The 26,936-nt window shown below is 37.9% G+C and overlaps 1 protein-coding gene across 6 annotated transcripts in view; it reads right to left on the bottom strand.

The window, feature by feature from the left end:
- The window catches only part of RASAL2 (RAS protein activator like 2), a 385,368-nt gene that overhangs the window by 51,722 nt on the left and 306,710 nt on the right, over window positions 1-26,936 (bottom strand). For all 6 annotated transcript variants that reach the window (XM_060295897.2, XM_060295908.2, XM_060295903.2 and 3 more), the window contains one exon: window positions 7,997-8,106. In XM_060295897.2, coding sequence (XP_060151880.1) covers window positions 7,997-8,106 — 110 coding nt within the window. The remainder of the gene's footprint in view (window positions 1-7,996; window positions 8,107-26,936) is intronic.

Raw genomic sequence — 26,936 nt, forward strand, 5'->3', positions numbered from 1 at the left:
TCAGTCAGAGCAGGACTATAAAAAGTGGTGACAGTATGGAGAAGGGAAAGGATTTTGTGAGAGATAATTTTTGGAGAAAGCTGTGAGGCTCATCCCTCCCATCCCCCCCTCCCCCCAACACACACAAGGGATATTGGTAGGGAATGCCTACAAGGTGGAGTTTGATTTTATCTGGGAAATCTAGAGGATGAGAAATGACTAACTGTTGGTAGCACAGCCCAAGTTGATACTTTTGGATTAGGCTGCACTCCTAGAGGTTTGTCAGGGCAAAGGATGTGTGAATATTTCCTGTAGACCAGAGGACTGGAAGGGTGAAGACTAGACAGCAAAAATTCCTTCCTAGAAACTGTGGAAGGAGTTGCAAGTGAACACCTAGAATAGAAATGTACCCAGGAAACTCAAAAGAACCATAGATGAGAGTTCCTCAAAGATGAGACATTTCTGAAGAATTCTTCAAAGTACCTCATGATAGAAGAGTCAGCTTTAAACATCTGCCAGACTCAGAGAGCATTATGGAAGGCTAAGATAGTACTAAAACTTTTCTTATTACCTTTCCCCTCCTTTCTGTCTCTCCCCTTGCCCCAAATCTGGAGGGCACCTAAAACCACGGGTAGTTAAGCTGGATGTGAAGAGTAGATGCGAAGAGAGAAGTAAGTAGTTTATAATACTCCCTTATCCAAAAGCAGACTGTCTGCAATTGGCTTGGTTGGGCTAAGTATGAAGTTTTGATTACTATCTCGAAGTGAACACCAATAGGCTCGGAGTCAACACCTTTGATTTAGAGTAACCATGGATTAGCTACATGGATCATAGACCTAAATATAAAAGCTAAAAATCATAAAACTTCTAAAAGAAAACAGGTGAAAATGTCTTGGGACATACACACACACACACACAAAACCCATAAAGATTGCTGGTGGGAATGTAAAATTGTACAGGTACTCTGGAAAATAGTTTGGCAGTTTCCTCTAAACCTAAACAAGTACTTATCATACAACCCAGCAATTGCACGCTTGCGTATTTACTGCAGAGAAGTGAAAACTTATGTGTACACAACTGTTCACAGCAGTTTATTCCTAATAGCTAAAAATCAGAAACCAGTGTTCTCCAGTAGGTGATTGGTTAACAAATTTTGATACATCCATAAAATGGAATACTACTCAGCAATAACAAGAAACACACTATTGACAGATGCAACAATTTGGAGGGATTTCAAGGGCATTTTACTTAGTGAAAGAAAAAGTCAATCTTAAATGGTTATACACTATATGATTCCATTTATATAACATTCTTGAAATAACAAAACCATAGAGGTAGAAAACAAAAAGTGGTTGCTAGGGGACAGGGATGGGTGTGGGGAGGTGGGTATGACTATAAAGAGTAGCAGAGGGATTCTTTTCTGGTAATGGAATAATTCTGTATCTTGATCGTGGTGGTGGTTACACAAATCTATACATAGGATTAAATTGCATAGAATTATAAACACACACAAATGAGTGCACATAAAAATTGGTGAAAAATAAAATCTGTAGTCTAGTTAACAGTATTGTACCAATGTCAATTACCTGGTTTTGATATTACACTACAGTTATAAGATATCACTATTGGGGGAAGTGCTTGCAAGACTCTACAACTTCTTGTGAGTATACAAATTAAAAAAAAAGAGAGTTAAAAAATTAGTTCTAATTAGGAGAAACTCAAGAAGCTGAGTATATACACCCTACAAATGAACACTACACTTATTCTTAGGTATCCTCCTGACAAAGAATAAGCGGACTACTTTAAAACCATGCTTTGTCAGTGAGCCTCAGAATCGAAGACATTACTGCAAAGGTTTTTACTTGAAGGACGTTTGAAGGAGTTGAGAAAATTCTATTCCATGTGCTTATCTTTACCTCAAGACTTGGTAAATTTAAGTAGCACTTCCAGAGTAAGGTTGGCAACCTGACAGGCATTCGAAATCCTGGAATGCCTGACAATCCTGTATAACCACGGGTTTTCAGTATTTCCTAGTTTTTCAAACTTTTCAAAGTGCATTTCAATATAAGGCAGAAATAAGGCAGAGTCTTCTCCTGTCCCAACACCCTTCCACATGACATGGCTTTAATGTGAAAATGCTGCCAATATTGATTCTAGGAAATCACTTTACTGGCTTTTATCTGATTAGATGGCTTTGGAACAATGATGATTTTGTGACATCCTATTGATTTTGCCTCTAAAATGCTTCTCCTATCTTGTCACTGACTCTTCATTCCCACTGCCAACTACCCTCTTTAGAGTCTTTCTTATTTCCTACAATAGCTTTTTTTTTTTTTTCTAATCAGTCTCCCAAACTTAGTCTCTGTAAACCAAGTCATTTGAAATTCCATTGTTGGATTAATCTATAATTGGCACAATTCTGATTAGGTCACTTCCGTGCTCAAAAATGTTTAAAGACCCCCCATTGCTTATACAATAAAATCCACACTCCTCATCTGACATTCAAGGACTGTCCTGTGTATGGAATACTGCGTTGAAAATAACCTCCACTCAGAATTTTGAAAACACTGCTCCACTGACTTTTGATTTTCAATATTCTATTGAGAATTCCAATGCAATCCTTTCATACCTCCTTTGTATGTAACCTATTTTTTCTTTCTAGAAGCTTTTAAGATTTTTTTTTTAAAGCCTTGGTGGTGTGTTCTTTCATGATGATGTGAATTGGTGTGTGTGTGTGTGTGTGTGTGTGTTGGAAAGTCTTTTGTCATTTTTCATTCACTGTATTGGGAATTTGGTGGCCTTTCCAATCTGGATATTTATATTTTCTTGTTTTGGGAAATTTTCTTGTATTATTTCTTTGACAATTTCCTCTCTAAAGTTTTCTAATAAAACTTTTCTTTTACTAGAACCTTCTGGATTGATTTTCTCATTTTCTGTTCTACTTTCTGGGAGATTGACTTGACTTGAGCTTTTATATTTCAATTTCCAAGCTCTCTTTCTTGTTTCTTTGAGGTTCCTTTTCTTATAGCATCTTATTGTTTCATAGATGCACTATCTTATCTTTTGAAAATATTTATTATGCTTTGAAGTTGTTTTTGGCTCTATGCATTGTCTCTGTTTCTTCCGGGTTCTTTTTTCTCTCTCCTATTTATTTGTTTTTCTCTCTGCCTTTCATGTTGAAGAATTTCCTCAAATATCTGGAGATTCTTGGCCATCTGTTTATATTTAAGATTAAAGCACTAAAGAACTCAATGGAAGCTTTGTGTGCTGGAATAGAGCTTACAGATTAGTGAGTTTCACTGCAGAGTACTTCCTGGCCAGCTGTTGTTTTTTAAAAAAAAATTAACATCTTTATTGAGATATAATTAACATACCATAAAATCTACCCATTTAAAGTGTACCATTTTCAGTATATTCAGAGTTGTACAATTATCACCACAGTCTAAGCTTAAAACATTTCATCACTCCAAAAAGAAACTTCATGTCCATTAGCAGTCATTCTTCATTCATCACTTTCCCCTGCTCTATATCCCCAGCCTCTGGCAACCATTAATCTACTGTCTCCATAGATTTGCCTATTCTGGATGTTTCACATAAATGGAATTGTACATTATATGGTGTTTTGTGATTGGCTTCTTCCACTTTGTATAAAGTTTTCAAGGTTTGTCCATGTTGTAGCATGTATCAGTACTTCATTCCTTTTTATGACTGAATGATACAGCGTTGCATGGATATATCATGTTTTGTATATCCATTCATCAGTTGATGGACATTTGGGTCATTACCACTTTGGGGCTACTATAAACAATGTTTACGAACATTCGTGTTACAAATTTTTGTGGGGACATACGTTTTTCACTTCTCTTGGATATACTTAGGAGTAGAATTACCAGCTGACATTGTAACGTAGGAACATAAATGTTGGTATCTGTAGGTCTTTTTATCTGGTTCAGTTTCTCAAATTTGCTGTGTGATGAATGTACGCCTGGCTGCTGGCCTGCTAGAGCTGGGTGGGAGCTGAATCTTTCCAGAGTTCTGGGGGTGAGTGGGTAAATCAACCTTTTTCTTCTGTTAGAGATGCTAGCTGTCTTCCTAATGCCCATCTTTTCCTCCTTCCTTAATAACAGACTCTTGTGTTATTGGGGGCAACAACGTACCCATGTATAACATTTCCCAGTCTCTCTTGCAGATAAAAGTGACAATGAGAAGCCACTGGGTGAGGTTTCAGGGAAATTGCTCTAAAGGGAGATAACTTGGTTGGAAGACAGGTGTCCTTTTATGGGCCCCTCTTTTCTGGTACCTGAAACATGGATGCTATGGCTGGAGCTCCAGTAGCTAACTTGTGTTCCTAAAGAGATCCTTGAAGACCTTGAGAATGGCAGAGGAAAAAGCCCACAAAGAGCCCTGAACCCTTAGTCCTAGACTGCCCACCCTCAGACTTCTTATAGGTGAAGAAAATATAACTTTACTTTGTTTAAGCCATTACCGTTTTGAGTATCTGTTAATTAGCAACTGATCTGAATCATTAAGCGATAGACTTTTTTTCAGAATTTCCTTCTGCAGGCAACTACGTCTGATCTTCCTCTAATTTTTTTTTTTTTTTGTGGTTCGCGGGCCTCTCACTGTTGTGGCCTCTCCTGTTGCAGAGCACAGGCTCCGGACGCGCAGGCTCAGTGGCTATGGCTCCCGGGCCCAGCCGCTCCGCGGCATGTGGGATCCTCCTGGACTGGGGCACGAACCTGTGTCCCCTGCATCGGCAGGCGGACTCTCAACCACTGTGCCACCAGGGAAGCCCTGATCTTCCTCTAGTTTTAAGTAATCTATCATTCAAATTTATCCTAGTTTCATCAAAGATGGAGTTCATATTTCTGTTTCTTATACTGAGTCATTTTTAAGACAAAAACACACAAAGTTTTTTACCTATCAATGTAAAAATTGGAACTTTACCTTTCCAATCATTTCCTACCTCACTCCTTTATATACCATGAACTACTCAGTATTTCTTTTCAAGCTCTGTAGTTTCCTGTTTTCTTCTTCTGCTCATTATTTCCATTCTGAGGAATGCTCTCTCCATGTGTCTGTTTCTCAGTTCAAATTATACCTGCTTTTTTAAGGTTCAACTCACAGGCCACTGCCCTCTAAGGTCTTTCTTGGTCCACCTAACAAGAAGTAATCTCACCTCCCCTATACCATTTCTTCCTGAGTATTTAGTTCTTCTACTGGACACCTTGAGGTTGGGGCTGTGTCTTTAGTTACTCTATATTCCCTGGTAGCAAATGGCTTTCTAGTCTGTACATAACTGTCACAATTAGATATGTTACTGTGTATCAAGAAATTTGGTTCTTAAAAATATTATTTGGCAAAGTTTTACTCCTTATGCCTATGCCCCACAACTTCACAAAGGAAATTCTGAGTTTAAGCATCATCATAAATTGATCCCCAAAGCAACATTGGTACCAAATTCCATCAGGGCCTTAGAGCAGAGTCTACAACTTGCAGATCACTGGGCTAGACAAACCTGGAGGGTCTTTTTGATCAATTAAGTCTGCATGTTAAAATACCCTATGTTCTTTTGCACAGAAAAGCTTACTTATCATATGTAGTAAACCTTCTTTAGATGAAATTAACTCATTTACAACTGTTTTTCTGCCATCTGAAAGCAGTAACTCAGACCTCATGAGGATAATTTTATCTTTTTAAAATGTAATGAGTGCAGATAAGGTTTGTTGTTATCAAAAAGCCTGAAGAATTCAAAATATCATGATCACTACTTCATTATCCTCCTAATACCCCAGGCAGAATATTTCCTCCTCCTGAAGAAGTAAGATATAGTGATTTGAACAGCATCATAATGAGAAATTTAATGAGAAAGAGATCCCTGGCTTCTTGAGTTCAGTGTTCTGGTCAAATTTGGTCAGGTAAGCCAACAAAGAAAAAGACTGACATGTTGGACCAAATGAAAATCTAAAACTTCTATATAATTCAGAGACATGATTTAAAAACACAAGAAACAGACTGGAAGAAAATTTTAACAACGTGCATAATAGTGGCTTACAATCCCTAGTAATAATAAGCACTACTTCAAAGCATAACAAAAAGGACAAATAGCTCAACAGAAAATGGCAAAGGGATGAATAATCAAGTCATAGAAGAAGAAAACTTGTGAAAAGATGTTTAACTTAGCAGGCATTAGGTAACTACAAATTAAAACAAAGAAATGCTCCCCACCTGCCTTTTTTGTGAGAGGCAATATAGGATAAATTAAAAAATGTAGACTTAAGAGCTAGAATTCTTGGATTGGAACCGCAGTACTGCCATCTTCTAAGCTGTGTGAACTTGTGCAATTTACTAATTTCTCTGTTTCAGTTTTCTCATCTTCAAAATGAGGTCATGACTGTAACCTGGGTTGTTGTGTTGATTAAATGACTTCATTTATGTAAAGTGCTTAGAACAGTGTATGGCACATAGTACATACTGTATATGTGTTTATTATTACTATTCATCCATCATACTGATAAAATGTAAATGGTTGTGTGAATGATAAAAGTAATTTTAAAAAATTGATGTATAGTTGATTTACAATGTGTTAATTTCTGCTGTACAACAAAGTGATTCAGTTATATATATATAGTTCCCTGTGCTATAGAGTAAAATCTAAGGGAAAAATATGAGAATAAAAGATCTTTTTTTAATGATTACCTTAAAACAAAAAGGTACAAAAGACATATTTAACAATACAATTACACTGCAAATTGAACATACTTCCAAATTTCACAGAACACCTCTAACGTGGTTCAAGGATAAGAAGAGCTGATAAAGTAGTAGCCTCTTATCAACTCAGTATGGGGGACAAGTTACTTCACATATAAAACGAGAGTAATTCTCTGCCTGGCAAATCTATAATCTGCCATTATAGAGATTATAATCTATATTTCTGTTTGTTATGCAGATAACTGGAAATAATGGACTTATTACCAAAAGTAAAAAAACAAACAAACATACACCCAAGTATAAATAAGAGTATAATTATGAAAGGCAGACATGAGTTTAAATCAAAGCTCTACTCTTAGCTGTGTGACCATGGGCAAATTTCTCAATCTCTTTTGCCTTAGTTCCTTATCTGTAAAATGAGGATAATAATAGTATCTAGGGCTATATTACAGAAGATACTACATTAAAAATACTTGGCACAGAGTAAGCACTCAATAAATACTGGTGATGGTGGTGACGTGTCAAGAAACAACAAGTACCATTTCCTAAATTTTGAACATTGTAGAGACGTGAAGTATTACAAATGTGTCCTAGCATACATTCAATCATTTTAGAGGGTTGTTATCCTTAGCAAGCCATGCATTTGAGGTTTGCTTAAGCTGGTAGTCCTAATTATTGAAATCCAGGCTTCCTTTTCATACATATCTTCTAGATGTGACTGCAAATTAATGAGGCTGAGTCCATATACTATACACAATGAACAATGCAGCAGTGAAGACCATGGACTCTTAGAGCCAAATTGCTCAAGTTTAAATACCATTTTTGCTATTTACTAAGCAGTATAACCTTGGGCAATATTACTTAACTTCTCTGTTCCTCAGACTTGTCATCTATAAAATGGTGATAATATTAATATTTCTCTTACAGGGTTATTATTAAGATTAAACAAGAAAATGAATATAAAGCACTTAGTACAGTGCTCAAAAAATGTTAGCTATAGCCATTGTCATCCCTTATGGTCATCCTACTAAAGAAAGATACACCTCTGACCACTAGATCTTGATTCGACAGAAACAGCACAACCGATTCTTAAATTAGTTCTTAGGTATCCACACAGTCTCCAATATTGTAAGATTTTTAAACTGGTTGGATATTTAAGCCAATATTTTGTACCTTGCCTCAATATGAGCAAGACAAAAAAGTAAATTTTGTATCGGATCTTTCCAACTATCATTGATGCAAAGTTAATGAAGACCAAAATGCACTGTAAAATTTCTTTCTTTGTTTTAAGCAAGTGAACTCCTACCTGTCATCTGTATTGCGAAGGGAGGGAAGCCGAAAGCTCGTGTTTCGGTCAAGCTTTGATTGGCTTTTGGTCCTCTTGATGGAGCCTTTCAGGCGCTTGCTGAAGAACCCCTAGAATGAAAAGGCAGAAAGTGATGGGAAGAAGAATCAAAAGGGAACCTTGCTGTCTCCTAACTCATCTGCACTGCCTTTGCAAAAGATACTCAGATTCTTATAATGAAGACCAGAAACAGAATTCAGCTTTTAATTTTTTAATTTGTAAAATATAGCTGCTGGAAACTACCTGATAATGTGATAAAAAATTTTTTCTTCTATGATAATTGGGAGAATTAAACTTTTTAAACAATTATTTATTTATTTTTAAACATCTTTATTGAAGTATAATTGCCTTACAGTGTTGTGTTAGTTTCTGCTGTATAACAAAGTGAATCAGCTATATGTATACATATATCCCCATATCCCTTCCCTCTTGTGTCTCCCTCCCACCCTCCCTATCCCACCCCTCTAGGTAGTCACAAAGCACCAAGCTGCTTTCCCTGTGCTATGCAGCTGCTTCCCACTAGCTATCTATTTTACATTTGATGGTGTATATATGTCAAGAATTAAACTTTTTTTTTTTTTTTTTTTTGCGGTACGCAGGCCTCTCACTGCTGTGGCCTCTCCCGCTGCGGAGCAAAGGCTCCAGACGCGCAGGCTCAGCGGCCATGGCTCACGGGCCCAGCCGATCCACGGCATGTGGGATCCTCCCGGACCAGGGCACGAGCCCGAGTCCCCTGCATCGGCAGGCCGACTCTCAACCACTGCGCCACCAGGGAAGCCCAAGAATTAAACTTTTAGATGGCACTTTATTTCTTAAACAGTTTCTATACTAGCTATGGTAAAGAAACTTCTAACTTCTAAGGTAATATGTTGGTGGTCTCAGCAGTGGCAAAATCTGATCTATGTCACCTTGGATATGGTACTTGTGAAGTTAAATTTTAAATGTAGTTTAACTATTTTAAAATGAAACAGGTATGTATCATGTATGAAACCAGTGAAGCACCCAGACTTCAGAAGAACAAAGTGCCTTATAGTTTTTAGCCCTGCTTACCTTCTGCCACTTCCACCAAACTATCTAGAGTGCCTCGAACATCTTCCTAGTCTTAGCACCTGGCAAATAATGGGCATTCAAAAAAGTTTGTTGAATAAAAGAATAAATGCAAGAATGAATTGGCAGTTCTACTGTTGGCAGATGAAAGGACATCTTATAGAAATATATCAAAATGTCTTGACAAAAGACTATAATTCAAAGAAAAGTACTTTGATGTATGGAATTGACTCTAATCACCTTGTAATGAATATTAGCTTATAGAAGCTGTGTATAATAAATATTTCCATAAGGAAGGAAAAAAAAGACTAGGCCAATACCAGCACATCAAATCTGTTGTATTCTTTTAGTTACCATTAAAGCCCACTGTTTTGGGGTGAAGACTATATTAATCATGATAAGCTAGGTTATGCTTATCTAATAACCCCACAATCTTACTGGCACAAAATGTACTATGCGTCTATGAGCAGGTCAAATATGACGGGGACCTGGCACTATGCTGTCCTCACTCAGGGACTTAGGCTAAGGGAGGCTCCATCTTTGTGTTTCTATTAGTTGCTGCCTCAGGATAAAGGAAGTGTGGTAAATTTTGTACTTGCTCTTAAAGCTTCATGTCATTAGTGGTCTCATTTTATTGGACAAAAAAGTCACATGACCACACCTAACATCAACAGGGAAAGAATGTACAATCCTATAATGTATCTAGAAAGAGATATTTGGTGAACAGTAGTGTGGACTACCACAGTGCTTTTCCATGCCAAGTAAACACACAAGCACTGCTAGAGAAAAAATGGAAACAAACTTATTTGAATCAGAAGTAGAGCTATTTAGCTGACTGAAGAAAAATGCTTATGTTATTTCTTGTACTTATAGCCCAAAGAATAAGGGTAAAAACTAGAAAATATCACATAGACATAATTCCTTAAGCTGTTCTTTATTCCCCAGGCTGTTTTTTATTGTAGGTGTATTGAGATTGATTGGAGGGAGAAAAAACAGGGCTATTTTTTAAAGTACTATATTTCTGGGCTTCCCTGGTGGTGCAGTGGTTGAGAGTCCGCCTGCCGATGCAGGGGACACGGGTTCGTGCCCCGGTCCAGGAAGATCCCACATGCCACGGAGCGGCTAGGCCTGTGAGCCATGGCCGCTGAGCCTGCGTGTCTGGAGTCTGTGCTCCGCAACGGGAGAGGCCACAACAGTGACAGGCCCGCGTACCGGAAAAAAAAAAAAAAAAGTACTATATTTCTTAGAGACAGGCATTTGCCTGATCTCCTGTATAATCTTAGCATCATTAGAGAAAGTCACTGTCATCTGTCCTCTAAGGCAAAGGCTTTATTTACTACTTGCTATGATTCAATCAAGATGAGTCACCACATTTCCTTGTAAATGTAGTCAGCAAACCAGACCTAAATTTATAGAATTCTATTAGGATCATTTATAGTTGGTTCAAAAACCACTGGCCTAAGTTGAGATTCAACCTAAGGACCGTACCAAATACCATATATAAATACAGTTCTAACACACTACAGTTAAGCAGTTAATTGAGAATTTACTAGCAGATGTTCACTCATATAGTACTTTACCTTCCTGTGGCACTTACTGTATAATACTTCATATTTTAATCCATTTATTTATTATTTATTTTATGTGTATATGTTATAAAGCATTGTACTAGGTGTTGTAAGGGAAACAAAGATAAAACAAACACAAACTCTGCCCTCAAAGAGCCTGTAGTTTAATATAAGATTAGAAATAAATACAAATATAAATGACACAACATGTATTGGGAAGGTACATGCTCTTAATGCCTGGCATATTTAATCACAAAATAACACTATCATATTTCTTTGAATCTAGGACACCAGTGATTGTAAGTCACACCATTATTTTATGTATACAAAGAAAAAAGCAGCCAATTAAACTATAACACAATGCCTTACCACTTAAAATTTTTATTTTGTATTAAATAAGTTTTTTAAAGACTTACTTTGGCTGGTTTTGTCATATATCACAGTGTACACACAAAAAGAATATATACAAAATCAGTTAAGGTATCCCTAATGCATCTTCATTCTTCTGAACTATATTTTGACTCAGAGTACCTGTTGTTCATGTTTTTCCACAGAATACCATGATATATTCTTTCTTTCAAAAATGTTGATGACAAATGGCATATGATAAAAGAGTAATTTGAGGGACACTGGTTCAAGATGGCGGAGTAGAAGGACATGCTCTCACTCCCTCTTGCGAGAGCACTGGAACCACAGCTAACTGCTGAACAATCATTGACAGGAAGACACTGGAACTGATCAAAAAAGATACCCCACATCCAAAGACAAAGGAGAAGCCACAGTGAGACGGTAGGAGGGGCGGAATAACAATAAAATCAAATCCCATAACTGCTGGGTCAGTGACTCACAAACTAGAGAACACTTATACCAGAAGTCCACCCACTGGAGTGAAGGTTCAGAGTCGCACGTCAGGCTTCCCAACCTGGGGGTCAGGCAACGGGAGGAAGAATTCCTAGAGAATCAGACTTTGAAGGCTAGCGGAATTTGATTGCAGGATTTCAACAGGATTGGGGGAAACAGAGACTCCACTCTTGGAGGGCACACACAAAGTAGTGTGTGCATCGGGAGCCAGGAGAAGGAGCCGTAGGAGACTGAACCAGGCCTACCTGCTGGTGTTGGAGGGTCTCCTGCAGAGGTGGGGGGTGGCTGTGTCTCACTGTGAGGACAAGGACACTGGCAGCAGAAGTTCTGGGAAGTACTCCTTGGCGTGAGGCCTCCCACAGTCTGCCATTAGCCCCACCAAAGAGCCCGGGTAGGTCCCAGTGTTGGTCACCTCAGGCCAAACAACCAACAGGGAGGGAACCCAGCCCCACCATCAGGAGACAAGTGGCTTAAAGTTTTACGGAGCTCTGCCCACCAGAGCAAGAGTCAGCTCTACCCACCACCAGTCCCTCCCATCAGGAAATGTGCATAAGCCCCTTAGATAGCCTAATCCACCAGAAGGCAGACAGCAGAAGCAAGAAGAATGACAATCCTGCAGCCTGTGGAACAAAAACCACATTCACAGAAAGATAGACAAGATGAAAAGGCAGCAGAAAAAGAACTAAATGAAGTGGAGATAGGCACCTTTCCAGAAAAGAATTCAGAATAAAGATAGTGAAGATGATCCAGGACTTCAGAAAAAGAATGGAGGCAAAGATTGAGAAGATGCAAGAAATGTTTAACAAAGAACTAGAAGAATTAAAGAACAAACAAACAGAGATGAACAATACAATAACTGAAATGGAAACTACACTAGAAGGAATCAATAGCAGAATAATGGAGGCAGAAGAACGGATAAGAAAAGAAGACAGCCTAAGAAACCTCTGAGACAACATTAAACACAACAACATTCACATTATAGGGGTCCCAGAAGGAGAAGAGAGAAAGGACCAGAGAAAATATCTGAAGAGATTATAGGTGAAAATGTCCCTAACATGGGAAAGGAAATAGCCACCCAAGTCCAGGAAGCGCAGTGAGTCCCATACAGGATAAACCCAAGGAGAAACATGCCGAGACACATAGTAATCAAACTGGTAAAAATTAAAGACAAAGAAAAATTATTGAAAGCAGCAAGGGAAAAACGACAAATAACATACAAGGGAACTTCCATAAGATTAACAGCTGATTTCTCAGCAGAAACTCTACAAGCCAGAAGGGAGTGGCATGACATGTTTAAAGTGATGAAAGGGAAGAAGAACCTACAACCAAGATTACTCTACCTGGCAAGGATCTCATTCAGATTCAATGGAGAAATCAAAAGCTTTACAGACAAGCAAAAGCTAAGAGAATTCAGCACCACCAAATGGTTTCATTTTCACCAAATGAAAAACGTCATGGAGGTAACAATACACAGGGTATACACTAAGTAGATTTAGTTTGGTGGGTGAATGATTAGTAGTAGTGAAAAATAAGATTGGAAAGGTGATTTGTCCTGCTGTTCATGTATAATTATTGTTCCCTTTGGCCCTTAAACTTTTGAGGAAAGGTATAATGCTATATCTATCTTAACATCGACCACAGAGTCTAAAGCTTAATAAGTGCTCAGTAAATACCTCAGAAGTATATACATAAAATTATGGTTGTTTAAGGAATATAGATAAGGGAAAGTGTAAGACTGCCCTAAGTGGTCAGTGATATTTCATGGAGGTAGAATCTACTACAAAATTCTGTTTTCATTTCCTTGATATAACTGAAACATGGTTTTCACCAGAGAAGACTGTTTAGCTTACAGCCCTATTTGATAGACGTTTTCCATTCTCCCTAACCAATATTCAATGGTACTAGAAAGAGGAGCTGGGGTTTTCCTAGCTTATTACGACTGCTTCCAAACCTTTATTCCATAAAATAATGGTTTGGAGTAAAGCATATTCTTTGAGGTTCATATGACCTTGATTTAATACCCTTTATCACACTCTTTGCCATTCTCATGTATTAATCTCTCTTTCACTTTCCTTTATTCATTAAGGACTTTAGCCCCCAGCCTGCAATATTTCTCTGTCTCTTAGCTCCTAACACCATGCTAGTAAATAACTGCGTAGTGATCCATCTAATATGCTAGCTTCACAATTCCTTAACTCCAATAACGTTTAACCTCCTCTCCAGCCACTCACTCCTAGAAACACGCCCTAGATATTATCATTATTCAGATCCCTCACCTCAGACACCTTAGACAGTCATACTCTTCTTTCTGACTTTTCTTCTGGACCAGGTATGTCTTTCTCCAAATACATCTACTCTCCAACCTCACAGAAACCGCTAGTCTCTTGACCACCCCGTTTTTCCCCGTGACCCTGCTTTTCTCTCTATTCAACCAAGACTCCCGGACCAATTATCTGAAGCTATTTAATCACCAATAACCTCCATTCCCTTAATGATCAGCTATCCAAAATCAAAACTGAATCAATGTTTAAAATCTGGTCCCATGATCAGGCTGTCCAGGAAGATCACATAGCTGAATGGGCTGATGCCACTAAATATTCACTATCTCCAAGCTTGGCTTGGCTTTTACTATGCCTCTGCCTGGACCAACCATGCACTGAGCCTTCCAGCAACATTATTCCCTCTGGGAAGCCTCAGAGTATATGGTATGCCCTCTTTCCCACGGGCCCCTTCTAAGCAATTCCTTACATACAGGTCAGTATGCTCTGTACCATGAAGAGCCCTGGCTATAGCTGAGTGGACCAGGGTAGATACTTGACCTATAGGTACCTAAAAGAGTGGTCCTGGTAAGAGTTCTCCCTGTAGAATACGCTATCATCTGGTAGCTACTAACTTCTCTAGCCGACCCCTGACCATTCCCTGCTTCATGCTTTACACGCCAGCAAACCTAAAAGCCTCCAATTCTCTATAGTCATCATGAATCTATGCTACTGTTCATATTTCCTCTCTTTTTCCTGGTTAAGTTATCCTTTCAGACTCAGCTCAGGCATGATCTCTTCTAAGGTGTCTATTTTGGCATGTCCTGACCCTGCTCTAGATTAGGTGCCCCTCCTACGTGCTTCCAAGAATCTATAAATAGAGCCAGCCTTACATTTAGCACACTGCATTCCCACTGATGTGTCAACAGACTTCCCTGCTAAACTCTGAACTCCACAGGACAGGGACTAAACAATTTTTGCATCCCCAAGGCAGGGCTGATATCTGGCCTTTAGTAGGGGCTCAATATATGTTTGTAGAACTGAAATAAAATAGGCAGTGAAATGAATAAAAGCCATCATGGTGTTTCTGCTACAACTGCCACCACAGAAAGAACAGGGAACTCAATCAGGAAGTGTGGCTTCAAATCCTGGCTCCAATTTCTCCTAGCTGAATGACCTTGGATAAGTCACAGCTTCTAAGTTTCAGATTGCTTATCTGTAAAATGAGGATTAAAAAATCCTCTTCCTAAGGCCATCCCAAAGAATAAGATAACTGAATGCAAAAGTAGTTTTAAAATAATGGAAAAAGGGTACCTATAAGTATTAATTGAATATAAATCTAGGATGAGAGACTACTGAACAGGCTAGGTGAAATCATGAGTCTTTCCTCCTAGAAACTACCACAGCAAAGGAAGGGAAGGAAACTAGAAAAAAATTCCACAATATCTGGGATTTGGGGCTATTTTGTTCTGTGACGTATGCCAGTGCCTATAAATGATACTTGGTATATCCTAAATGTTCAATAAACATTTGTTGGCTGAGTGAATTTACTGAAGGCTTCCTGGCTATCAAGCACTGGCCAGGTGCTTTCCAATATGTGATACCATTTAATCCATTTAACAACTCCACAAAGCAGGTATTCAGTAACTTGCTCGAGGTAACACAGTTAATAGGTGAGCAGTTAGAATTTAAACCCAATATATTGCTAGTACTTAAAAAGTTTCATTTGTGCATATATTTATTTGCCAGATACTTGAGGCACTTGAGATAATCAGTGAACAACCAAAAATCTTTGCTTTCATTATTCTTATATACCAGTGGAAGGAGACAGACGATAAACAAAGAACAAAATAAGTTAGCAAAAGACAAGCACTGTAGAAAAACAGAGCTGTGTAAAGAGGGTTGGGAATACAAAGTGGTCACGGTAGACCTTATGGAGAAGGATTATATTGAGTAAAGAAGAGGAGGTGAGTTAGCCTTGAGTTAGCAGATGCTGGAAGGGAAAAGCATTCTAGGCAACAGGACTAGGCTCAGCAAAGGCTTTAAGGCAAAAGTATGCCTAGTGTGATCAAGAAAGAGCCAAGAAGTCAGTGTGGCTGGAATGGAGAAAGCAGTAAGAAGGGTTGTGGGAAATGAGGTGAGAGAGGTAGCAGGCTGGTGTTGGTCCCGGTACTGGGGTAGGGGGTACAGTGTGCAGATCCTGTAGGCCACAGTAAGGACCTCACCTTTCACTCTGACTTCTAAGGAAATAACAATGAGAGACAAGACCATTCCAAGCAGTTATAAATAAATAAGCATTTGCTTTTCTGAGAGAAATACTTTTTACCTATGAAAATTTAATGTAATTTTGAGCAAGAATGCACAATATATGAAGAGTTCATTTTCTTCATCAACTATATATCAATAGCAGAGATACAGAGAAGCTATCTGACTTTTCCCGAGTCACACAGCTGCTAAGTCGCAAAGTAAAACTTCAAGTTCAGGCAGTCTGACTCTGGAATGCTTGCTTTTTAACCATCATACTGTACTAATTCTCCACATTCTAATTTCTCTTCAAATATTCTAGGCACTATAATATAATGCATTTCCCCCATGTGTACTATACTTAATTTCTATACACATCTTATTATAGAATTATATAGCACAAAGAGGCAAAAATGCAGTATAACATTTCAAAAATATGAGAGAAAAAAGGAAAACAAACCAAAAACCCCACTAATGTGACATGTGACGTAGAAAAATTTGCTCCTAAGGCTCCTATCTCTATAATTAAACTAGAGTAAAATTGAAATCCTTTTGAAATTACTTTTATATGTAACTGATTCTGTGGTCACTGAGAAGAAAAACCCAAATATAAAATTTAAAAATAGATGGATGCCAATTAGGAAAATGTTTCTCTCTCTTTCACAAAAAGTTATGATATCTCTGTCTTATGTTAATTTGAAGGGTAAATGATGCTCCTATAAATGTACCCTAAAAATCCTGTATCATAAATTGAAACAAAGGAGAAGACCACAAATAAACTTGATTTCACCCTTCTGATACCAACCTAATCTGAAAGAACACAAATAAAACCCTCCAAACAAATCCTACTTCATACAATTCTCCTTTGGATTGCTGTTGCTACCATCTACAATTCTTAAAAATAATAAAAAGCGTATCATTTTAAACAACTATATCATCATAGCAATTGATACAACTAAAATGACTTACTTTAAGTAGTTGGTACTCACTATTTTTGGTCAAAATAAGGCTTAAAATTAGCAACTGCCAGTGAAAGATAAAAAGCCAAATGGTGTCTTTCTCTAGAGCTTGGTAAATATTAAGATAATAATAAAAGTTGTTCACCACCTGCAAATTGGAGTAACCCCTGAAGGCTGAACTTGGCTATCAGGGCATGATTGGTAACTGAAATAAGACTGCTGCTATGCAACTGCTCTCAGAAGCCTCAGTGGTGGTAATCAGAGACACTGACTTGCCAGCATCCTAGTGCTGCTGCTGTTCCCTTAAGACATGGAGAAGAGGCAGAGAAACATGTCATCACCTTTCACACAAAAACACAGTGATGTGCAACAGAATCCTGCTTTAATCCTGTTTGAGACTTTTCCATATCAGTGACCACACAAGGGATTAAACAATTTTAGGTGATTAAGTAATTTTAATAGCAGTTCCTTAAAATGTCATATGACTCACATTAAGAAAATGCCACCTTGTCAACTAGAAAGAACCCAGGTGAGAATTGTTTTTATTCTTGCTTTTTAAGTTATAGTTTAATTACTAACTTAACCTGTGTATTTTGCATATTTTAGCAGTTCATATTATTATGGATTGTAATTACCTGAGAAGAAGGGCTGGGCCATATATAAATTATTCCCTCCCTTGTTTTCTTAATATAACTTAGGAACATATAGATGTTTGATAAATGCTAAAATCTAATTGTAGAAAACAAGGAAAAAGGAAAAGGAAGGGTAACTGAAAATGTCAAACTCTACTTTTCAGTTATCATATTTTACCTAGTTTATCTTCCAGTTATTGGAAGTCTAAACAGAAGGGGAAACTCTAGGTAACAAGAATAATAACAAACCCACAAACAGTTACAAAGTGCTTTATACTTAATAAGCAGTTTCAATGTGAGTAATTTCTCCTCTAGTGGGGCTTTTTGATTTTGGATTTTTTGTTTTGTTTATGTTTGTTTGCAAATTTAAGCATCACAGGGGAAAAGAAAAGGTTCTATCATAAATTACAATTGTTTTTCTAGCCCAGGGCTGATGAATCAGACTCTTTGATATGAAGCAGTGATCTCCATTTTTAGAAGCATCCAATGATTTTTTTGTTAAATGAAGTGGAACTTTTATTATGAAACTCTTAAACATACAAAAGCACATAAGTTAATACAGTAAACATACACCCGTTAATCAGATCTAAACAATGCTAACATATTGATATTATGTTATATTAAAATGTAAAAGTAAAATATGTATATTATATGATATAACATATGTTATCTTGTTATATATAACATCATAATATAACTTACTGATATGCTGATTTACTAGGGGACCAAACAGACGATATTAAGCACGCCTCTTCTATCCCTAATGATATTCTTTGTCTTAAAGATTCATTTTCACTTGATAGAACACTGTTATGCCAGATTTCCTTTGATTATTTTCTTGTTAAAATTTTTTAAACTTTTTATTTTCAACTTTTATATATTATGTTTCAAATATATCTTTTCTATTAAAAAATTAGGTTCATTGAAGTATACTTTATAAAAGGAAAAATTCACTATTTTTCCTTTCCTATTTTAGGTGTATAGGTTGATGAGTTTTGACAAACGTATACTACCAGAATTGAGATATAGAACATTTCTATCACTCAAAAAATTTATTCGTTGGGCTTCCCTGGTGGAGCAGTGGTTAAGAAACCACCTGCCAATGCAGGGGACATGGGTTTGAGCCCTGGTCTGGGAAGATCCCACATGCCGCGGAGCAACTAAGCCCATGCACCACAACTACTGAGCCTGTGCTCTAGAGTCCATGAGCCACAACTACTGAGCCTGTGTGCCACAACTATTGAAGCCCACGCACCACAAATACTGAAGCCCATGCGCCTAGAGCCTGTGCTCTGCAACAAGAGAAGCCAACTCAATGAGAAGCCTGCGCACCACAACGAAGAGTAGCCCCTGCTCACCGCAACTAGAGAAAGCCCGTGCACAGCAACGAAGATCCAATGCAGCCATAAATAAATAAATAAATAAATAAATAAATAAAATTTACTCATGCCCCTTTATAGTCAATCCCTTCCTCCTCCCTCAGCCCCTAAAAACCACTAATCTGCTTCCATATAAATGGAATTATGCAGTAGGGAGTCTTCTTTCACTTAGCATACTGTTTTTGAAATTTATCCATGTTGGTGCATGTATCAGTAGTTGGTTCCTTTTTATTCCACTGTATGGATGTACCAAAATTGGTTTATCCGTTCCCAACTGATGGACTTTTGGGATGTTTCCAGTTTGTATCTATTAAGAATAAATCTGCTAAAATTTTTTGTGAACAAGTCTGTACTTTTAACATGAGTTAAAAGCCTAGTTGGAAATTCACAAAGGAATACCAGGAAAGAAATGGCAACTAACATTAAGATGTTAATGAGGTGAGTGGGGGAGACATCTTGAGAAGGGAAGGAATCTCTGATATTTTTTCCTTTATATTTGGAAAAATAGTACAGAGAGTTTTCCTTTGCCCAGCTTTGTCTAACATTAACATCGTATGTAACCATAGTATAATTATGAAAACTAGGAATGAACATAGGTACCATACTTGATACAGGCTGGGACCTGGGACCTGGGACCCTTTGCTGTAGTGCTTGCACCTGGACAAACGTCTCCTCCAGCAACAAAATACAAAGGAACTAAAAATAACTGTGTACATGCGCAGTTGGGGAAAATTATGAACAAGATACAAAAAGACCAAAAACCCAAATGCCACTTCTGAGGAGCTGGGAGCAAAAGTGCCCTGCACACAGCACCACCAAAGGAGTGGGCAGACCACCTAAGCCACACCTCCAGCCTGACCCGACCCCTGTACTCACTCCTACCCTCATCCCATATAAGGAATCAGCTCGCCTCCCCCTAGGGAGCGAGCAAGGGAACCTGTTGTTTGTTTTCGCTCCCTCCTGCTGCAGAAGGGGCCCCCATAAACCACTGCCTGAATTTCTTGTCTGGCCTCTTACCAATTTCTATTAATTAAGGAGGCCAAGAACCCTGGTGGGTAACATACTGACTGAAATTACAGACTTAATTCTAATTTCACCAGTTTTATCACTGGCAGTTTTCTATTGCCACTGTAAAAAATTACCACAAACATGGTGGCTTAAACAGTACAAATTTATTATCTTATAGTTCTGTAGGTCAGAAGTCCAACACAGGTCTCATCTGGCTAAAATCAAGGTGTCAGCAGGGCTGTATTCCTTTCTGAAGGCTCTATGGGATAATGCGTTCTTTGCCTTTCCCAGCTTCTAAAGGCCACTCACATTCCTTGGCTCATGGTTCCTTCCCTTCCTCCATCTTCAAAGCCAGTAATATTGCATCTCTCTGAAAGGTTCTCAATTTCTAAGGTCTCATGTGACTATAATGAACCCACCTGGATAATCTAGGATATTCTTCCCACCTTGAGGTCTTTAGCCTTAATCACATCTGCAACAGTCTCTTTTGCTATGTATGACTACATATTCATAGATTCTGCATATTAGGATGTGTACATCTTTGGTTTGTTTGTTTGTTTTTTTTGCGGTACGCGGGACTCTCACTGTTGTGGCCTCTCCCATTGAGGAGCACAGGCTCCGGACGCGCAAGCTCAGCGGCCATGGCTCACGGGCCCAGCCGCTCCGCGGCATGTGGGATCTTCCCGGACCGGGGCACGAACCCGTGTCCTCTGCATCGGCAGGCGGACTCTCAACCACTGCGCCACCAGGGAAGCCCAGGATGTGTACATCTTTGAAAGGCCATTACTCTACCTTGCATACGTAGTTGATGTAGTTAATTTCTTATGAGTGGGCATTTAGGTTGTTTCCAGTATTTTGCAATTAAAAACAATGCTGCAAGGAATACCTTGTATGTATGTATTTTCATACTGATGGAGGTTGTATTTTGAAGGTAGACAGCTAAAAGTGGGATTGCTGGGTGGAAAGGTAAATGCATGCGTAGCTTTGCCAAAATCCCCTCTAGAAAGGCTGTACCAGTTTGCATTCTTATCAACAATGTATGAGAGTGTCTGTTTCCCATAACCTTGCCAACTTAATTTGTCATAGTCTAGAGTTTTTGCTAGCCTAAAAGGTGAGGTAGTATCTCTATGTTGTTTTAATTTGCATTTCTCTGGTTATAAGTGACTATGAACATTGTTTTTATACGTTCAAAACAATTTTTACAGTTTTTGAGCATTACCTATTCATATCTTTTTTTCAATTTTTCTATTGGGTTTTTGGTCATTTGTCCTTCATTTTTATTTTTTTTAATTTTTAAAAATTTATTTTATTTATTTTTATTTTTGGCTGCTTTGGGCCTTCATTGCTGTGCACGAGCTTTCTCTGGTTGTGGCGAGCGGGGGCTACTCTTCATTGTGGTGCGCAGACTTCTCATTGCAGTGGCTTCTCTTATTGCGGAGCACGGGCTCTAGGGCGTGGGCTTCAGTAGTTGTGGCACGCGGGCTCAGCAGTTGTGGCTTGCGAGCTCTAGAGCACAGGCTCAGTAGTTGTGGTGCACAGGCTTAGTTGCTCCACGGCATGTGGGATCTTCCCAGGCCAGGGCTCGAACCCATGTCCCCTGCACTGGCAGGCAGATTCTTAACCACTGTGCCACCAGGGAAGCCCTGTCCTTCATTTTTAAATAACGCTTTATATGTTACGAATATTTTCTCCCAGTCAGTCGGTCGTTTTCTAATTTAAAAAAAATAATAAATTTATTTATTTATTTATTTATGGCTGCATTGGGTCTTCGTTGTTGGGTCTTCATTGCTGCGCATGGGCTTTCTCTAGTTGTGGCGAGCGGGGGCTACTCTTCGTTTCGGGGTTGTTTTTTAACTTTAAAAAAATATTTATTTACTTATGGCTGCATTGGGTCTTCGCTGCTGCACACAGGCTTTCTCTAGTTGCGGTGAGCGGGGGCTACTCTTCGTTGTAGTGTGTGGGCTTCTCACTGTGGTGGTTTCTCTTGTTGCAGAGCTCAGACTAGCTGCGCAGGCTTCAGTAGTTGTGGCGCATGGGCTTAGTTGCTCCTTGGCATGTGGGATCTTCCCAGACCAGGGCTTGAACCGGTGTCCCCTGCATTGGCAGATTCTCAACCACTGCGCCACCAGGGAAGTCCCTGTTTTTTAACTTTGTTATGATGTTTTTTACCATGCACTTAAAAAAATTTTTTTTTTTTGTCTCTGGCTTTTCAGTAACCATTCATTACAGAAGAATATTTTTTAAGGTTAAAGAGGCATTCCTCTGTTTTCTTCTAGTAGTTGTATCGTTTATTTATTTATTTATTTGTTTGTTTGTTTATTTATTACACTTAGATCCCTAATCCATTTGGAGTTTACGCTTGTGTAAGGTAGCAGATACACCTTACATCTAATTTTATCTTTTTTTCCAAATGGCCACTCAGTTGTCCCTACACTATTTATTTTGAATACCAAATACTATTTAGTTTGAATACCAATGGTTTTGAAAACCATTCTTGATTTCTCTAATAGGAGTTAGTCTCTCACTTCTGATTACGTAAGATGTTTTGTTTATACTACTGTTTCTTTCTGTTTGACCAATAATTAGTTCTATTCCTATTTTATATCCCTTACTGAGTCTTAACTCCTAAAGGCAAACATTACTGAGCTCATCTTTGTATTTCTTCAATGCTTAGCACACAATGGGCTACTTAATATATATTTGCTAAACGCTAATAATGATTAACCGGAATTATTAAGAAAATTCCAATTCACTCAAGAAAGTAGGGAAAATATCTAATACATCTGAAGGAAAAAAAACCCTCAACATTATTAAAATAAAACCGAATCTGGTGTTTAAAGAGGGAAAATTTAGTATCTGAAATACGCACTTCTGTAGACCACCTTAGTTCCTGCTAATGAGGTATATGTTGATTTTCTTATGACTAGAAGAGACTGCTGATCTTACTCAAGTTCACAGAGTATGACTATTAAGGAAGATGGCTTTAAGGGATAAAATAATGAGAAACGAAGGGTCAAACCTAAGAAAGATAACACTCCCCCTAAGTGAGGACTATTAGTCTATTGGATAGTCTCCCAGAGGTTATCATGGAAGCCTGAAAAAGTATCATATAATGTGAAAGACGTTTTTTCATTGTCAGGGGAGATGAACTAGATGAATTTAATTGAAATTTTCTAGCTCTCATTTCTAGGACTCTAAGAATAACAGCATCATAGATGAAGGGGAGCTTTGGAGCCTATTAGTTGTTTAAAAAAATAAAATTCTTCCTGCCGCTGGTGAAACAAAATGCGCCTAAAACCCGTATTATGGAAATGGTGGTGAGCAAAAGGTACAAGTAAAACAACGTAATTACTCTTTACTAATGCCTATCAGGGTAGGCTTTTATTTATTTATTTTTAAAGTATAGAATAAAGTGGGGGAAGGCAGGGAGAAATGCACAATGGAAAAGATTTTACTAGGCATATTTATATAACTTCTAGAGGCTATTTCCTAACTGTACTCTTTTCTAATGCTGCAAAGATTTTTTTCCATTATGAATTCAGGCCCCAAAATATTAACAAATTGGTTCTTAGTACATGATACCTTTTAATCTGCAAACCTGAAAAGATCTTAAAATATTTGTGTGGTATTTCATTATCATAAAAAAGGCACCATAGGCCTTAGAAGAAGTCAAACAATTTGCTCTTGGTCACACAAGGGAGATGCTAGCTGAACATACATTAAAAAATACAGTTCTTACCACTCTTTTCCCTGTTCTATGTCCAAATTCTTAAATGCTTATAATATGAAGTCCTTGTACTGATACTCTGGCATAATTAAAAATGCAGGTAACACTGGCCCTAGATCACATGGACAGAAGAGTGTAAAGCCTTTTTCAACTGCAGGTAGCTGATTTTAATGGAGAAGTTCTCCTGAGTGACAGTGATGGTCTCACTGACTGCATAAGATATGAGCCCACGTAGCCAAGGACAGATCATCAGGTTTTGACCTTCACTTCTGCCAGATGTAGTATCTTTTTTTTTCATTTAACTTTTAAAAGGCTGAGAGAAGACCATATTACTACACCTCCAATTATTCTTTGAGTGAGAAGCAAACTAAGATAGTCCCCATGAGTCATTCTTTCTACCATTAATCTAACAGGGCTTTCAGTGAAAGAAAATTATTTCTTTCTACTCACTGTATTCCACCCTTAATTCTATTTTACTTAACAGATTAATGTAGAATCTTTTTTTAAAAATCCAGTATACAATGTTGATTAATTTAAAACCATCACCTAATGATGAAGATGCTATGGCATAAAAGGTTAATGTCTTTACAATGTGCATACGCTGGGCAATCATGAATGTCACCTATTTATTGAGTTTTCATAAACAGATTAAGAAAAAGAAAATGTCATTGCTGGAGTTGTAAGATGAATAAGATACAGTCTTGATTTTCTAAAAGAGCGGTTTTAAAAAATATTGTCATTTTTTTAAAGTTTTATTTTTATTGAAGTATAGTTAATTTACAATGTTGTGTTAGTTTCAGCAAAGTGATTTAGTTATAGATACATATATATCTATTTTTTTTTCAGATTCTTTCCCCTTATAGGTTATTACAAAATATTGAGTACAGTTCCCAGTGCTATACAGTAAATCCTTGTTGGTTACCTATTTTATATGTAGTAGTGGGTATCTATTAATCCCAAACTCCTATTTTATCCCCCTTCTCCCCTTTCCCCTTTGTCAACCATAAGTTTGTTTTCTATGTCTGTGGATCTATTTCTATTTTGTATATAAGTTCATCTGTATCATTTTTTAAGATTCCACATATAAGTGATATCATATGATATGTCTTTCTCTGTCTTACTTCACTTAGTATGATAATCTCTAGGTCCATCCATGTTGCTGCAAATGGCATTATTTCATTCTTTTTTATGACTACTATTCCATTGTATAAATATACCACATCTTCCTTATGTATTCATCTGTTGATGGACATTTAGGTTGCTTCCATGTCTTGGCTATTGTAAATAGTGCTGCAGTGAACATTGGGGTGCATGTGTCTTTTTGAATTATGGTTTTCTCTGGATATATGCCCAGGAGTGGGACTGAAGGATCAGACGATAGCTCTATTTTCAGTTTTTTAGGAACCTCCATACTGTTCTCCATAGTAGCTGTACTAATTTACATTACCAAAACTACAGTAATCAAAACAGTATGGTACTGGCACAAAAACAGAAACAGAGATAATGGAACAGGACAGAAAGCCCAGAAATAAACACATGCACCTATAGTCAATTAATCTAAGACAAAGGAGGTAAGAATATACAACGGAGAAAAGACAGTCTCTTCAATAAGTGGTGCTGGGAAAACTGAACAGCTACAAGTAAAAGAATGAAATTAGAACACTCTCAAACATCACACACAAAATAAACTCAAAATGGATTAAAGACGTAAATGTAAGACCAGATACTATAAAACTCCTGGAAGAAAACACAGGCAGAACACTTTTTGACATAAATCGCAGCAATATCTTTTTGGATCTATCTCCTAGAGTAATGGAAATAAAACCAAAAATGAACAAATGGCACCTAATTAAACTTAAAAGCTTTTGCACAGCAAAGGAAACCACAAACAAAACGAAAAGAGAACCCTCAGAATGGGAGAAAATATTTGCAAATGATGCAACCAATAAGGGATTAATCTCAAAATATAAAAACGGCTCATACAGCTCAATATCAAAAACCAAACAACCCAATCAAAAAATGGGAAGAAGTCTAAATAGACATTTCTCCAAAGAAGACATACAGATGGCCAAAAGGCACATGAAAATGTGCTCAACATTGCTAATTATTAGAGAAATACAAATCAAAACTATAATGAGGTATCACCTCACACCAGTCAGAATGGCCGTCATCAAAAAGTCTACAAATAGGGCTTCCCTGGTGGTGCAGTAGTTGAGAGTCCACCTGCTGATGCAGGGGACACGGGTTCGTGCCCCGGTCTGGGAAGATCCCACATGCTGCGGAGCGGCTGGGCCCGTGAGCCATGGCCGCTGAGCCTGCACGTCCGGAGCCTGTGCTCCTCAACGGGAGAGGCCACAACAGTGAGAGGCCCGTGTACCGCAAAAAAAAAAAAAAAAAAAAAAGTCTACAAATAATAAATGCTAGAGAGGGTGTGGAGAAAAAGGAACCCTCCTAGAAGAGTAGTTTTTAAATTGTCTGGACTATGCATCAAATGAGTAAAATATTGTTGGTGTGCATTCCTAAAACTGTCTACTTATAAAATATAAGAATGTTCTGATGTATGACTATAAAACAATCAAGAACGTAAAAATTTTAAATAGTGAAATTTAAAAAATCAAACATTTATTATTTTCTTTCTGCAACCCAAATGGATTGTTCTGTGTACCCTCTGAGGTATATACACCCCATTCTGGAGACTACTGACTAGAATATCATAGACCACGGAAGGCGACTATATACATAATGGCCCTACAATACAGTGGTATCAGTATTATAATGGGTAAATGCACATTCCGAAGGAAGGACAGAGGAGGTCAAGGCTAATATTGCCTACAAGAGGCAGGGAGACACTGGAGCTGAGTTTTGAAGGATGAGAATACTTTTAGGGAGTACAGAAGGTGGCCTTACTAGGCAGAAATGTGCAAAGAAACCTGAGAAAACTTGTTTGAGGAACTTAAGTTTGATTAAGATGGAGCACTCTTTAAGTTTGGAGGCTTAAAGAACTGGGGGTAGGGAAGGGGGTACTGGGTATAAAGAAATGAGACTGGAAGGGCAGCAGAAAACTAGATAATGAAAGGCTCTCTGTGCCAAGTTAACTTTGGTTTTGATCACCTAGCAAAATACAAGTTAAACGCAAAAGGTTTCAGCACATAACTGATGCTTTTTGAAGGAAAAGCTAGCTATGTCTGAAGACATTCAAATGAGGGGAAGGAAGAATG

Source organism: Globicephala melas, chromosome 1 (assembly GCF_963455315.2).
Source record: "Globicephala melas chromosome 1, mGloMel1.2, whole genome shotgun sequence".
NCBI classification, from domain to species: Eukaryota; Metazoa; Chordata; class Mammalia; order Artiodactyla; family Delphinidae; genus Globicephala; species Globicephala melas.